This window comes from Rhamphochromis longiceps, linkage group LG17, assembly GCF_057381845.1.
Source record: "Rhamphochromis longiceps isolate RC_006_pf linkage group LG17, R_longiceps_female_GT1.1, whole genome shotgun sequence".
Lineage (NCBI taxonomy): Eukaryota > Metazoa > Chordata > Actinopteri > Cichliformes > Cichlidae > Rhamphochromis > Rhamphochromis longiceps.
The window spans coordinates 34,091,396-34,108,937 of NC_140573.1; the positions used below are offsets into that span (position 1 = coordinate 34,091,396).

The 17,542-nt window shown below is 39.2% G+C and overlaps 1 protein-coding gene across 1 annotated transcript in view; it reads right to left on the reverse strand.

Annotated features, from left to right (window-relative positions):
• grm8a (glutamate receptor, metabotropic 8a) overlaps window positions 1–17,542 on the reverse strand; it is a 307,806-nt gene that overhangs the window by 59,559 nt on the left and 230,705 nt on the right. The window contains exon 7 of the mRNA XM_085386123.1: window positions 1,918–2,121. Within this exon, the coding sequence (XP_085242249.1) occupies window positions 1,918–2,121 (204 nt within the window). The remainder of the gene's footprint in view (window positions 1–1,917; window positions 2,122–17,542) is intronic.

The window sequence follows — 17,542 nt, forward strand, 5'->3', positions numbered from 1 at the left end:
CAGTCTGCATCTCAATGTGTGTATTTCTTGTACTTCCTGTTTTACTTTGACAGTCTCCTGTCCTGTATGCATTATATTTAGTTTTGTCCCGTCTCATCTGTTAGATTGTGTCCAGCTGTGTTCCCCAGGTTGCTGTTAGTTTAGTTTTCTAGTTCCTTCCAGTTTGTTTTTATTTATTTATTATTTATTTTTAATTTCATAATCCAGCAATAAAACTGTGCTGATTGTAGTTCCACCTGCAAGTCTGCATTTTGGGTCCTAATCTTTACCGCTTTAACCACCACATGACGGGTCTGTTCAGTTCTGACAGCATCATGAACGAAATGTGGAAATTGTGTTAGCTTTTCACTAGATCAAAGTGAAATTAATTGGAATGATTTTATATTGTCATTAATAAACAGCCTACAACTATAACTGGTCAGTTGTCTAATCTGTGCTTGTAACATTTATAAATTTTCTGCCACACCAGCTGAATGTATGCGTTCTTGAGAACCATTCAGTGGTTTTTGTAAGAATTTGTGATAGCATAGAGGTTCCAAATGATTTTAAACTGAAGCCCTGAAAATAACCTGCTCCCAAACAGGTTGTGTGTTCAGCATAAGTTACCATGGTGATCCAGCAAGGCACAAAGACAGCCCAAAGTGAGCCACCGGTGTGACACTGAAAACTCTGGCTTTAAGTTCAACATACCTCACTAATCAATTAATCCCACTTCATAATACAGCCCTCAGGGCTTTAGCCTAATGTCACATTAGGGCAGCTATGGATAAGCAACCACTTGTGTGCAGCATTGCTGTGGCAAGATTTGCATGGAAGTGAGACAATACACACGGAGGAACTGGAGACAATTAAACAGAAAATGTTTGGAAAATATGGAAATATGTATTTTGACATAAGTGGTTTAAACCTTTTACTGACTTAAAAGGTACCCCCCCACCCAAGAGTTAGAAAAGGAAAAGGTCATTCCACGAAACAGTGACATCAATAACATCTAATATGAGCCATGTAAGCATTAAAACGACAGGAACAAGGATTTTAACTCTCAAGAAATCTGTGCCGTGGAACAGATCGGACGAATGTACATAAATCCACAAGCACTTTGACCAGGAGACAGGAGTTCATGTTCCACTAAAGAGAGCCTGTTTTTAGATTCAATTCAGAAACTCTAGAAGAAAAAGGAAGTAATAAAAGAGCTGATTGATTTTACTTTGCTCAGAGATGTATTTTTTCTCTGTCCCAAATGCTTACCTATATCAAGAATAACAATGCAAATTAAATTTGTATTTATATTTATATAAATATATTTACATTTCTGAATTAATTTATATTTAATTTGAGTTCTTCACAAGGCAGATGTTAAAGGATAAGTCTTAAGATAAAAGTGAGTATCATTCATGATTTTAAAGAGGCTGAAATGTTTGCAAGTTGGTGATCTGAGTTCATAATCTCCTATATCTCTCTTTATATATTCTAATTTCATTGTCAATACACTCATATCTGATATTAATTTAAATGATTTATACATGCAAGCTTTAAAACACAGGGAAGAAGATAGTGTGGTGTGATTTAAATGTGTATCTGAATATCCGAAGGGTACTTGTCATATTTGTGCAATATATATATATATATATATATATATATATATATATATATATATATATACACACACACACACACACACACACACACACACACACACACACACACACACACACACACATAAATTGCAGTAAGTATTACTGGAGGTTAGCATAATCTAAGGCATTTTGTTTGAATGGTCAGCATGTAATTTTTTTTTTACTAGGATAAGAATGCTTTTAAAAGCATATGCACCTGAAAAAGGTTACAATCGTTGAAAAAAAACAAAACCCAGCATTATATTGGATCCTATACATTTAAACCAAGTGGAAAACTTACCATTGAAGTTGACAGCGCGGATGTGGTTGAGTAGCTCTTTACCATCGATATTGTTGGCCATCCGTGGACAGAGGCCTGGGTATCCGTAGCAGAGCTCCCGGTGCATGCGGTGCAGAGCGTGGGCCATGGCATACACTGCATCCATCACAAACTGAACCTTTCCCTCTTGTTCATAACTGGAGTCACGGCCAACTTTTTCTAAACCTGAACAAGAAGAAGAAAAGATGTGCTTAAAAGGGAGAGAAGGAATATTAGAAGTAAGATAAAGCACATTAACTCCCAGGGGACTCGTTTTAGGTAACAATCAAGGTATGGAAATCCATAGCAACATACATTCCACCTGCGTCTACCTCTCATAACAGATCAGCGGGGAGCTATAGGGAAAAACTTGTGTGCAATGATATAAAGTTACAGCATACAGAAGTAGATTTCTTTAGGCCATGTATCATCCATCACCCCACATGAACTGAAAAAAGGAATCATATGCTTCAGGTACGAGATGCTACGGTTGTGTGGTGAATGGCATTTGATGCTTTGGGTAAATGTGAAACTTATTCATGGCCTTAAATGACTTTATGATAATCATTCTGCAGTCTCGCCTTGAGTCTGTTCTAATAGGGAAGCCTGGCACCTGACCTGTATAGCCAGTCGTGTGCCTACTGTCGTCTTCACAGTGCCAGGCCATCACCATTTGTCACAGCTTTTGCTTCTGTTTGTGCTTTGTCTTCTGTATAGCCCATTTATGTCCTATTATATTCCATGTACACCATAAAAAAGCCAATAGTCAAGTGGTGACAGAAAAATAGAAATGTATAATGCAGGTGAAACAAGATCTACAATAATGGCACCAAAGCACGTAGAGGAAAGTGGGCAGCGGTTGGCTCCAGAAGGACTGAAGAAAGAGATGAAAGAAAGACAACAGGTAAGAAATAAAACGAAAAAGAGAGTTTAGATGAAGAGAAACTTTAAAGGAATGAAGAGAGACCAAATGAGAGATGAAATCTTTGTGCAAGACAGGTTGACCAGTAGACAGACAACGGGGCACTCAGCATGACAATGACAAATAACTCCTCTCAGTCCATTCTCGCCCTGGTAGCAAAGAAAGAACAACATGTTCCTTCTTTACATCTTCTGAACCACTGATAATGGCATTTCTGTGTATACAGGAAAGGCAAGAAAGTGTCTGGTGGGGACAAAATAGACTTTATCCTCTTTCCGACTAGTCACACAACCATGTGTTGAGCCTTGACATGTTTAATTTACTTATAAGTCTCTACTTTTGGCTTCACATACAGTTATTAGTCTTCAGTGTATACTACCATTTAGCTCTGCTTTCTGAGCTTATCTTACTGCTGCAGCCTTATTAGTTACTGCAGATTAATGTTTAGGTTCATAAGCTGCTGATGAATATTTGAATACTTACATCTGGTCTTTATGCTTGCATGCATGTACAAAATACATGCATGCATACAATCCCTGCCCTGACATAAATATGTGCCAATGCTCAAAAGCATGCAAATGGTCTCCCAACTGCATTTTCTTTGAGCGGATTTTATGTAATGACTCATTAGCATAATGAGCTAATGAAAAAAAGAAGAGAGTGAAAACCTCCTTGATGCATTAAGATGAAAATCAGTAATTGAGTGTAACATTCATTTTCTCTGTTTTCATCAAAAAGTTCAAAGAGTGGAACCACATAACATCCTACGTTCATTATCTTCCTTTCTCACACGATATCTGACTTTATGTGATATATTCTTTGTTCTTGTTTCTCTATCCTTATCTCTCGCTTCGACCACATTCTCTCATATTCTCTCTTTCTGTCCTACCCCTCCGTTTGGTTACTAAATCTACTGCATCTATCTTGGCTATGTTCACTCTTTTTTTCCTTTTCTTTTTTTCTTTAAAAGCAGCAGTCACCTTCAGGCAACACAAACCGAATCAAAACCCATCTGGGCTGAGCTGAATTAACAAGACCAGAGGCACCCAGAATCAATATGAGCATCCATAAGGAATTAATGGGGTCCCCTGAATAAAATCCAATCCACAGTTATGGAAGGCTGTAGGGTGCTTTGTATGCATGTCCTTATTCGTGTGTTTGTTGGTGCCTGTGGTGATGGGTAAGAACCCCAGCAGGAAATTAGTTAGCATTTTCTCCGGGCCACTGTGGTCCAGCCATACAGCTGATCACAATGCTGGCCTAAGAGTTGAACTTTGATAGTAAACAGGAGCACTGTAATGTGTGCATATGTGTGGAGAGAGGAAAAAGACAGAGAACAAAGTACGCAGAAAGTACAAGTCTCTATCTTTCAACTGTAACGAAAATCTGTTCTTTTTTGATCCTGCAAAGAGGGCTAACACAATACATTTTTTTTTTTGGGGGGGGGGGGGGGGGGGGTTTCTGCAGCACCCTGTTTTCTGTTACCTGTTTGGACACTCTCCCTCATGCTGAGGCAACTATTCAAACCTGTGGGTATTTATTTCATGACCTGTACACTGCTGGGTGGAGGAGGGTGCTTTCGGCAATATTGATTTTGTGTGTATATACGATGATGATCCGCCCGGCTTGAAAAAAATGCACATGTGGACAACTACCTGCCTGAGGTGTCAGACTGAAACTGGGGGTAAAAACCCACTGAGTTATTTCCTAAAAAGTATGGGGAAAAAAGGAAAAAAAAAACAACTTGTTGCTCAGAGCTGGCAGATATGCTGTTATGTGTATTACTGCCCTTAATTTGACATTTCATTAGAAAAGCAGCTGCACAAATCACATAACCTTTATTTATCCACAAAAGCATTCACCTTTTGGCCAACAACCTGCTCAACATTCATAAATACACACATTCACAGCTCAGTAGTCACTGAAAGAGAAGAGAGCTTTTCTCATTAGCATCTCAAATTCTGGCCACAAGCCCAGTTTTTGAATCTCACAGTCAGAGCTACAGTCCTGTGCAATAGTCCTGAGTCACCCCTCATTTCTTTATATTTTGCTTCTAAAGAGTCAGACGTTCTTGTAATTTTGAAGTGAACAATGTTTCTCCAGGCTTTCTGTCTGCCTTTCAACACTTTTCTTTGGACATTAGCTGTTTGTTTAGTCCAGTCCTTGTATTTTACCATTGTTAGAGGAATATATGTTTTTTGTTTCCTGAACCACTTAACAATGTTCTATGAGGACAAAAAGAATCCCAAACTTAAAAGATGAACCAGCGTTGTGTCTACACATCAGGCAATGAATGACGAACCAGTTTAAATCGTATACTTAGGCACAGCCTGTTGCAAAAAGTATCTACAGCGATCAAGAGTATCTGAAAGATCCAGTAACAATCTGGCACAGGACCTGAGAGATGCATCTGGCCCTCAGATCCATCTGCTGTTTACTGAAGCTTCATCAGGAATGGTTTCAGTCAAAGGGTGGCTGTCAAGAAGCCAAGTACCTAGTACCATCAGGTTTTGATCCACCATGCAATATCATCTTGATCTTAAACACACTGCCAGTCATGGACACGTACACAGAAAAACACACAATTGAACATTGCCAGTCATGGATTGGCCTCCCTAGAGTCTGGACATCAACATTATTAAAGCAATGTGGGATTATCTTGACGGAACGGAACAAAAAGGAGCCAACACCTGGAGAATGTCCTTAGGACTTTGAATGTCCTTCAGGAATCCTGGTGAATTATTTCTGAAGACTAAAGAAATGACAAGAAAGCTGACTTACTGAGTTCAAGCTGTGTTAACAAATAAACGTAGTCATACCAAATCTCAACTTTCAAGCTTGTTAGAATTGCATGCATGTTTGAACATGTTTCAATAAATCATTGCACCTATTTCCTATTTCCCAATTTCTTTTGCTGATTTCCCTTTCATTTTGTTTGCTAAAAGAATATTTACAAATCACATTTGATTGGTGTCAGGCTAGTATGCATCAAACTATACTACTAAAACCCAAAAGTTTCTTAGAGCTTTTAAAGTCTTGTCTTGCCCTGAGGTTACTCTGGTAACAGCCTCTGTAATGTGACTGATTCTCGTAAGCTCACTTGAATCCTGATGTGTGCAGCAGGGTGAGGTACACCACATTCAACTGACTGTGATGTCTGTGAAAACAAAACCCAAAAAGAAAAGTGCACCAAGGTGAAACAAATGTATCTGTGTGGCTAAGTGATGTGATGGGAGTCCATTTATTGTTCTTGTAACCAAATTCAAGGAAATTAGAACAGAACAGAGTGAAAATTGATTCAACATTAAATAGAAACACTGTAAGTTAAAACCCGATTGTATTTTATCCACTTATATCCACCAGGTAAAAAGTACAAAAAAAGTATATCATTTAAATTACAGGCTGACATACAGTGTATGGCCCAGCTACACACAACACCTAGAGAAGCTGCTCAGGCATGGAAGCCCATGCTATGAGAAGTGTGTGGTGCATAGTTTGTGTGCTGATGTTAATGCCAGGAGAAGTCTGGAACTCTACAGTCAATCAGCAGTTCATATAATGGAGTCCATATAGTGTAAGTAAGCACTTATCGGGGCGGGGTTTTGTTGTTGTTGTTGTTGTTGTTGTTTTTTGAATATTCACTCCCCATACTGCACATATTCAATTTTTTTAGGTTTATTTACTATTCCTAACATTTCCTCAGCCAGCAAGGAGTGCAGAAAGGTGAATATGTTCAGCCATAGTGCATCAAGATGACTTTAAGCAAAGGAAAGACAGACAGAAATGCCATGTTTTATTCATTCCATTAATCTCATTGGTGTAGTGAAAAGCTGAATCACTCATTAAGATGGTTGGCAAGCACATAAACAGCAACGTGTATACATGCACAGGAATGCAAAAAAGAAAGAATAGAGTCAAGCGCCTTTAGAACTGGTCAGCTGTGAGATACAGTTAAGAAACCTGTGTTTCTAAGAAGAGTGCATTTTGAAATATACCTAGACAGCCTCCCAAGTCAACAAAAGTACCTTGAGCTGTCTAACGTTCCACCATAATTACAGATCTAATTATGCTAATAGTCTACAAACAAAGCTAAACAAGACATTAATTAGTAAGCCCTTTCACAGCAACATACCTTTAAATAACACGTCTGGCAGTGGTGCACTGAAAGTACATCTTTTTAGCAACAGTTGTGCAGCTCTTAGAAAACAAACTGTGGTCAGTGACCATTCACAAGAAAGAAGAAAGACACCTGAAAAGGGCAAAGAGTCTTTTCAAGTGGTTTCACAATTTAGATAAAAATAGCGGCATGTTTTTTAGACGCTTTGGCCTTTAAAAAAAAATAAAAAATGAAATACAAGACTGCTAAATGCTGTCTTTTCTTCCCTCCAGATTTGTGCCTCATTGCATGTAACTTGTGTTTTATGTCTTTCTGAACATTAAAACATCTCCTTTTAATGCATCGCTACAAGTACGCATGCAGTTGTTGGCATTCAGCATTTGTGCAAATTCTCATTCAGAGAAAAAAAAAAGCACAACCAAGTAATGAAAGTATTGTACTTTGAGCCATAGATCAACATGCCATGTAATAATGAGAATTTCTCTCTGCTGTTCTTATGAGATGTGAAATGACACGATGCATCATTAATCAGTATATCGCAAGAAAATGCAATCGTGCCTTGAGACAGTTAAATGACTGTTGCTGTTATGAGTAGTGCTAACTGGGAAAACACTACCGTGTCTGTTTCCTGGGATTGCGTCAGGTGTTGAAACCGGAGCAACGGGTGTGTGTGTGTGTGTGCGTCTGAGTGTGTGCAAAGTACAATACAATACAGCTTTTATTGGATGTGTCTGCCCATTGTCTGCAGCCAGTAACAGTGTGTGATATGTATGAAATCCACCCATTTAGTCTCTGCACGTTATGTGAGCAGGTGCAAAATCAGAACTAGAGATTTAGCTGAGGCTTTAAGACCCAATTACGATATTCAATATTTAATGTAGTGCAGTCTTGTTTTTGTATCAGTGTGGAAAACAGGAGACAACAATAAAGGTGAAGTGGAGGCAGAGAAAGTGATGACTGGACAAAATGTTTGCTTGCTGAAGTGAATTTGCACACTTTATTCCATTTTGTAGCCAGCAGCTGCTAAATGCAATTCAGCCTTTCTGTTCACTGTTAATGACATCAGAGACCACAGGCAACTTAGTTGGTTGGCGCCTTGGTAAACGAGGATTTGCACTGAAAACTCTGGGAGGCAAAAGGACAGATAAAAAGTAACTTTCGTGTCTCATCCAAGATCTGCAATCCGAAAAGAAAAAACAAAAATGCATGAGCAAGCAATCTCCATATCTGCCTCCAAGTCATTTTCATATTTCGTGGTTGATTATTTGTTCTTGTTACATAGGCACTCGGGCCGACTGCTGTGATCTGATTCTAGATCTGTACAAATTCATTACTCATCTTGGTTCTGTTTAATAAAAGCTACAGGCATGTCACGGCAAAAAAACATGTTCAAAAACCAATTTTATGATGAAAGTTTTGTTTGAAATTGAGATGATCTGCTATTTGTCGATCCTGACACCTGCTATTACAAACTGAATGCTAGCATAAAAATGTAGGCTTTAAAGTCTCTAAACTACAAAAGAAAAGGAGTTTTAATAGTCAAGACCCTGCACTTTAAAGGGGCCTTTGAAGATTAAGTTGTGGTGATATATTTCATCATTTTTGTTTTCTTTTAAATTGATACTGCATTATAAACAGACCTCTCCAAACAAATCTTAAACTCGGCACTTCAAAATCAATGCAGAGGTGGTGATACTTTGAATTCTCTTATTAGTAGTGCAAGTCAAAAGACAAGATATATATGTATTTCCTTAGGAGTCAAAGTAAGAAGCTTACAAATGAAAACACCTTTTTTGCAGCATGGTCGGGGATGATAGTGATTTGAAGGACTTTAGCATCTCTTCTGCGACAGATTTTAACATAATAACAGGCCGAGAGATCGGCTGAAACCTCTGGTCACCAGTGTTGGGAAGGTTACTTTTGTATGAATGAATGTATTCCACTACAGATTACAGAATACATGCCCCAAAATGTATTCTGTAACGTATTCCGTTACGTTACTCAATGAGAGTAACGTATTCTGAATACTTTGGATTACTTAATATATTATCATGCTTTTTACAGCTACATGAATGTACCATTGCTGTGTGATTTATTACTATTACTGAAGGTCCGCGGCTCCGAACCGTAGTAGGGGGACCTCTGGCTAATACGTCCGGTTCGTGTCGGGCTCGTAGCTGAAAAATAGCTTTACTTTTTGTTGTGTGGGTCAACTTTGCTAGCGAGAGACAGAGAGAGGCGTTGAAAGGCTGCTCCAGAATTTACTGTTTCGGAGGAAAACACGAACACAGTGTACAGTCAAGTCTTGATAGCGTACTTACAACTGGGCTCGTCAGGCACTCTTTTTGGCTGCAGTGGTTATTATTATATTTACATGCTTCCAGCTCCCATTTCTGCTCGATGACAACTCGTACTTTTCCTTTTTCTCCCTCCCTCGCTCACAGACACACAATGGGTATGACCATTCTCCCTGCAGCACGGACTACACTACCAATGAGGCTACATTCTTTAGCGCTATGTCTGTAACACTCTGCCTATTGCCTTTATATTAAATCATTTTTAAAAAAAGATTTCCTCATTATGAGACGCGAGATTGAGACACGGGCATTAGGGCCTCTTAATGCGTGTTTTGTTTGGGTTTCCACCGGAGTTTTGGAATTACCAAAAATGGACAGACAAGGAGGAGACAGAGGTGTCGTTTGGTCTTGCTTCCCTGAATTGCCAGGGAGCACAGCCGTTTATTTTCCAACAGAAACACACCACCGCTAACCAAACTGCTCGGCATAGCTTAGCACAACAACAACAACAACAACAAAAAGGCGCTCTCTCACCCAGGAAACACACAGTCGCAGAGAGAGTGCATCGCCCTGTAACCATGGCAACCGTAACGCTGCCGCCTGGAACAACCAATGACTGTAGAAAGCAGTCATTGGGAACAACAGAACGTAGCTGTCAAACAAAACCCAAACAGTCCTGACCCGCGACAATATGAAACAGGAAAATACCGCCGTGTAATCCATTTATTTCAACAAAGTAACTGTATTCTAAATACCACCTTATTAAACGGTAACTGTAACGGAATACAGTTACTCATATTTTGTATTTTAAATACGTAACGGCGGTACATGTATTCCATTACTCCCCAACACTGCTGGTCACTATGGAAAAATGTGTATTAGAGTGTGCTTCACCAAAAACCTACTTATAATTTCTTTGGTTACTAGCAGGTTGTGGTGGTTGTCAGTACTTAGCATAGAACGTCAACACTCATCAACTTTGTTGAGCTACAGTGAACCTGTGAAAAGTGGGACAAACACGGGAAATAGAGATCGTTGCACCCTTCAAAATGTTTTCATTTCAGCGCTATAGTGTGCACCGCGTGTTTCACAGTTTCACTACTGCTCAGCAAGGATCTGCAGACAAGTTGGTGCCTTCCATGCAAGCTATGGGTGCAGCAGTGTATATCTCTTTGTAACCATTTTTCATCTACCAACCACTAGCTAACCATTTGGGGAACAGACATTTTTTATAGTGATCTACATATGGTTGCCCGGAGTGTTGCTGACCGACTAATCTCTTGGTCTCTGTGACTGGGGCATTAGCAATCAATTTCACAGACAGCGAGCAATCCCCAACAACCACTTGCTGACCTGCCAAGCAATATAACTTGCTAAGCAGTTGCTAGCCCTGAGTGATTGGAGTCTTTAAAAGGCAATTATGAAATAACTTTATATCGCACTATTATATTATACTGTTTAGTTATACAAAAGTAATATAACTATTCACATTGTGAAATGACTGCCGATGTTTTGACTGACTTTCTTCCTGACAGCTAAGGAGCTACTGGCTGTATCGACGGCCATTTTTCAAGTCTGCTTTGTGGGACTTCTTCACGATTACATGTGTGATTATCCATAATATTCAAAATTGCAATAAATATTAACATACCTACTTACTTTAAAATTAAAATCCTTCTCTACACAAGAAGGATTAAGATTACAACATGGGGGGGGGGGGGGGGGGGGGGGGGGGGCTGTATCTTTTATCCTACTATTTTCATGATATGAAATAAAATAAAAAAAATTGGGAACAGCAAAACCTCTGAAATGCATGTTTCACTGCCTTGCTAGTGAAGCGAGTTCCTTGTCTAATACAAACATAAAGCAATACATGAAATCATCGAGGTGAGACTAATGCAAGAATGCCAACTGGCTAAATGCTTTGTTGGATGCCTTCATAGACCAGTGTGCTGGGCAGATTTTCTACATGCAGTGATTGATGGCAACACAGCTGACAGACAGACTAATGATGTGAACAAGCTCCTTAATTAAACATCAATTTGCAGCACATATTCAATTCCCTCCTTCTAAACTCTCAACAGCTAGCAAGTATTTTACTCTAGCTTTCTTTTCTTCTCAACCACCACCTGACGCCCCCATCCGCCTTTCCTTTTCTGTAGGCAAATTGGCTTATAAAAATATATGAGAAGGAAATTTATTTATGAGCCCTGGAATGATGCAACCTAAGTTCAGATGTTCATGAATACATTTACATAAAGGTTGTTTAATTAGCTTTTCTCTCATTTATCAACGATGGCTCAAAAACATCACAAAGATGACAGCATAGAGTGATGCTGCCCACACACACCATAATTCAGAGACATTTATGAATCAATATTGTTAAAATATAAAACTACCACTCTGCTTAAATGCGTTTCTCATATTTCTCATATTTCTTAACATACAAAAACCATGCAAACCATATTTGACTGGCTTAGATCTTTGAGGCTAATCTACCAAGGAAGACATGGCTAATCAATAAGAAAAAAGAGCAAATGAGCATCAGACAGAGATCTGCTCTACATGATTTGACAACAGAGCACTGAAGCCAAGGCTTGTGTCAATACACTGCTGCATAAATACCAGTCAGTGGCTTCAAGCCTGAGTGCAAGTATGTGTCTGTGTTTGTACAATTACATCTAAGAGTGTGTGCGCCTGTGTGACTGTGTTTGTTTCATAACTAGTGCCTCGTGTGTGGGATCGAAGCTTGATGTCAAATGTTATTTGACACATGTCTGTGTAGACTCTTCAAATTTACTGTATTGATCCAACAACAAATAAAGAAGATGCATAGATGAATAGAAAAGTATATCTGTTTAAAAGTTATCAATACAAAACAGATAGAATAAGAGATAAAGAACTTGGTTAAAAGTCCCATCACCAGGCTGGCTTTAGGGTGGATGACTAGATGAACAAGTTCCTAAAAAAGACATTTCAACCTCACTACAGTTTGGGAAGCATTCTAATAGCTGAAGTCTCAAATTAACTTATTAATAATTGCACCTTCGTGCAGCAATGCTAACATTTTTAGAAGTCAATTACCTGATCAGAGTTTACTCGAGCAGCAACCTGTGTGAGTGAAAGGGTGAGGGTGACATGTCAAGCATGAAGTGACATGAACTGCACTTCCTGGAAGAACAAGCCAGAGCTGGCTCCAAAAACAAGTAAATCCCCAGAGACCTCAGTGTTAAAATATTTTTTGTTGTTGTTGGTGGTGGTGGGTTTTTTAATTGCAGATTGGCAAATTGGCTCTTAAAGCTGTACTGGAAATGTCTTTAGTTTATGTAATAATCACATCACTTTAGTAATAGTAGTAACACTTTCTGTACTTAGTATAGAAAGCTCACTCTTGACATCAGTTGTATGCATGTGGGATGTGATCACAAGTGGGGCCCAAGTTTTATTGCACCTTCACAGCAGACTCGTTTTCCTCTTGAGGGCTCTGGACATCCTGTTGCAGAGGAGATGACGGTTGGTCGGAACTGTTCCTAGACTGAAGAGATAAGGATTTCTCAGGATTTGTTTGGGAGGTATAAAAGGGTTCAGGGTGATGTCTTTCCCTCAGAAAAACGGGTTAGGTGTGTGATCTGAACGTTTTTCTCCACTGCAGTGTTTTTCTTTTCTTTTCTAATAAACCTCACTTCAAAAGACATGCTTGTTTGTTGGTTGCAGTTTTATTAAAGATTTTCCATAACAAATCATAAAAGGTGTTAAGGTTTTCAAGGAGTCGGGCATCTGACTGACAGGCGGCCTTCAATGCCACTAATTTTTGTCACTGATTAGGACTCTCTACCCAGTTTGTGTCGGTGCCTTTTGGAGTATTTTGTATTGCAATTATCTCAAGTTGTAAATCTTGCTGTGTCCACTCTAAAAAATCAGAAGTTGAAAACTCAAAACATCAAACAACTTGAGTCAATACTTGAGTTCTGACTGTTGTTGATTTTACAGGAGTTCTGGGAACTTTTCTTGTTAGGGTAACAATAACATTTTTGGTTTGGTGGAGACTTTTACACAAGATATATTTCTTGATCACTCTTATCCAGCTTTTGGACCACCACACCTGCTTGTGACCACCTAGCATGACCTTGAGTTTGAGTTGCCTCCTAGTTGCAAAACAAGGACTTTTAGTGTTTTAGGCAAACATGTTGACTCTTACACTATTGAAACCTATACGCAAACCTTTCAAGGATATTAATGTTGCTTGTACTGTAACTAAGGAAATGTAAATAAATAAAATGAAGAGGCCACAGCTCATATTTTTCCGCAATGTAAGGGTTAGCACATTCACCTCACAAGTATAAAGATCCTTGTTAAAACTGTGAGAAAACACACAGCCGACTCCAGGTTGGGGAGGGTGTCACAAGTAACTGTCAAGTCCCTGCTGGTCCCAACCCAGGATAAAATAAAGGATTGCATGTGGGGTCAGAATTTCGCCCAAACCAATCATGCAGATCAGTCTGCTGTGTAAAGTAAGGGGGCCAATGAAAGGCAAAATGATGCAAAGCTTTCTGTGACTGACACAAAAAGTGTTTTGTTTAGTTAATGTGGCAGAGTTTGGTTTGTAGCTCAGCTGCAGGTGTCATGGGAGGCTGAGCTCCATCACCTAATCACCCGTCTTATCCTTCTCAGGTTTGCAAGAGTGCTGGAGCCTATCCCAGCTACCATAGAGTGAGAGGCGGGGTACACCCTGGACACGTCGCCAATCTGTTGCAGGGTTAACACAGAGAGACAGACAACAATTCACTAATTAAGCTAACTCTACTAACTACATGTCTTTGGACTGAGAGAGGAAGACAGAGTACCTGAAGAAGAATTCATGCAAACATTCATGTTTTCTGTTTTTTCATCTTTTTCTTTTAACAGCATGTTTTTTTTTTATCAAATGAGTAAACACAGTAGAAATTAGATGAAGTACACTAAAACCTTTGTGTTCATTACACTGCTTGTGTGCATAAGCTTGTTTAGCCATCTCCTTACTAATGTCACAGGCTTGCCTGTTCTCGGTAATTGACTTGCTAAACTCAATATCACTGTTACTTTTACCGGCAGAAATAGCACCAGAGCTCAAATGAGCAAGCATTTATTAGATATGTGGCATTTTGATCCTGCTGCTGCTCCTATTCTCATCTTTCCCCTCTCTCTTCTCAGACCTGCTGTCAGGCTGCAGTGAGAGTGTTGTCTGTTTTATAAAGAGCAATTCGTAGCAGAGCACCCTTTTTCATGAATAATGTGATGCCATTGACATATGTGGCTAATATATATTACACTCTACATTATTGCTGGTATATATTACTGCTGATGGTACACACAGCTAATATAAATTATTCATTGGTCATTATTCATATCTTGCTGAATCACTGTCCTGGCATAACTTGGCTATGCACACTAGCCCTTCCTCTCTCTCCTCAACTTTTTAAATTTCCTTCCCTTCTTTTGATCTCTCTCTTGCCCAGCTTTCACTTGACATATAAACAAGAATTTCATGAATGTTTTTTTTTGTTGAAGGGATGTGTGCTTCATGTCACCGGACCTTCTCCCTTCCCACCCTTGAACAAGCACATTTATAAACACACTATAAAACACTGAAAGGGGAAAGCTGTGGAACAAAAGAGGCAGGTGGCAGAGAAAGAGCACAGTAAAGCTAGCGAGACAGCAGAGAAAATATATCAAACAAAACAGAAGGATGGTGGGGGCTAAAAATAAAAGCTGGAGTGAAAGATGATAGATAGACTTTAGGTTTATAAAAGCAAGGTCAATAAACAACAGAATAAGAGACGTGAATAGCTTTAAACGACAAATACATTGAATATAATGCTCTGACACACAAACATACTTGCTGTTAGTTTTTATATTTACAGTGCTGGTATTTGTGTCACACAATCAGAAACAAGTTTGCTGTGAATCTGGATCAGTAATATGATTAGGTGCATTTGATTCAGCTGGGTGACATTAGCACTATTAAAACTTCTCAGTTTTCCAAGACCTGTTTTAAAAACTTGGGCCTAATTTTTATAGTGTTGACCTTCATTCTTATCAGCTGTGTCAGTACTAAGCAACTACTGAAGAATTGAGAAAATGACAACGACACAAAAACTTTGAGAAATGGACAAAAAAATACAGAAAAATGGCTGCTGTAAAATTAAATTGCTGATGGTTATATACTTAGAAACAGTATGGCATAGATTATATAGGTAGCAAACAAGTGGGCAGGTAGCTAAAAAGAGAGAGAAAATCTCAGACTTCCACTTGTCTGGAGAAATATAACAATGTTAAAATTAGGCACATGCTGTCTCAGAGATGATGAAGAAAAAGGAAAAAATGCGTTGACTAGTTCTAGTCTTGACTATTGTAATTAAATATTATCTTATAAAAGAAGCATCCCTTCTTTTAAAAGTTTCTTGAAAAGCTTCCAGTTAATCCAAAATACTGCAGTGACAGTACTGCCAGGAATGAGAAAGAGACACTTTTTCCCCACCATTAGCTTCTCTTCATTGGTTCCCTGTTAAATCTATTCATCCATCCATTCATTTTCTTCCGCCTATCCAATTCAGGATGGCAGGGGGGCTATAGGCTTTCTCAGCTGCAATAGGATGAGAGGGTACACCCCAGAGAGGTCGCCAGTCTGTCCCTGTTAAATCCAAATCATCACATGCAGACTCTACAGTACTATATCGTCCCAGCTGAAGACTTTGTTCTAAGATAGCAGGCTTGCTTGTGCTTCCAAGAGTTTCCAGAAGTAGAATGGGAGGGAAGAGCTTTCAGCTCTCAGGTCTCTTTCCTGTGGAACCAGCCACCATTTCATATTCAAGAGACAGACACTCTTTCTACTTTTAAGATTAAACTTAAAACTTTCCTTTTTTGATAAAGCTCAGAGTTAGCAACATCACATTGCCCTGAAGCATCCCTTCTTTATGCTGCTATAGGCTCAGGCTGCAAGGGGACTTCACATGATATACTCAGCATTTTTCTATTAGTCTTCTCTTTTTACTCCCAATGCATTGCTGCTGCATGTCTTTAAATTGTGTCTTCACTCCCATAGTTTGTCTTGTCTCACTATGCTTTCTTCCCTTTCTTTTCTTTTCTCTCATCCACCAACTAGTCACAGCAAATGACTGCACCTCACTGAGCCTGGTTATGCTGGGGGTTTTAGTTTAAGAGGGAATTTTTCCTTCCCATCGTTGCTTGTTGAGCATGTGATTGTTGGGGTTTCCCCTCTAAAACTGGAGGGTTTACCACACAGTAAAGAGGCAACTGTTGTGCTGTGATTTGGCATAAATAAATAAACTTGAATTGCATTATAACCTCATGTCAATTTTGTCTTTATAGTTTATGTCCAAAACTCACTTCTGCATCTTTCCATTTTCTTCCATAGACAGACAACCATTTGTGCTCACATTCACGCCTATGGTCAGTTTAGAAGCGTCATTTAACCTAACCAAATGCATGTTTTGGGGCTGTGGAGAAAGCCACAGTACTCAGAGACAAATCACGCAACCAGTCAGCTAGTGGCTTCAAACTCAGGACCGTCTTGCTGTGAGGCAACAGTATTAACTTCTGCATCATCGTGCTGGCCAACATCTCAACTCATGACATGAACATGTTGAGGTAACAATGATCATACAAATACATTATATTTTATGTGCATACTCCTGCCTCCTAGCCACATTTTTTCATTAGTGGACTTTTTTTTCCTTCCTCTACAATGAGATTTGGGTCTCATCAAGATGGATTACAGTTTGTGTGAGGCTGTGATACAACAGTGGCAAATGTGCAGTTCTCTACTTATTTATCCAATGCCAAAGTAGTGGCTATGATTGCAGCTCACCCATACAGTTTCTCAGTATAAGAATCGAGGCACATGTTACAAGCATGCTCTCTATCATAGGACTGCAAGTCATAAATCAGCTACCACATATGCACACAGAGTGCATCATTGAGAGCTATAGATAACCATGTCCTCTGCAAGAAAATGAAAAAGGATCATTTCACTGCAGCTAAATGACACTTCATCTCACCTACTGAAAACTAATGTTGGAAGGAGTCATATAGCACTGTCTGTTGCTGTCTCTGTCTCACAGTCTGCAATCTGTCTGTCTGTGCCTGTCTGTCTCTAATTGTCCATCAAGCTCTCCATCTGTGCTCATCTCCATCCTTCAGTCTGTTCAGTCCTTAGGCCTTTTCACAGGGGAGGGAACAGTTTATTCAGCCTGTGAGCCTAATAACTCTCCT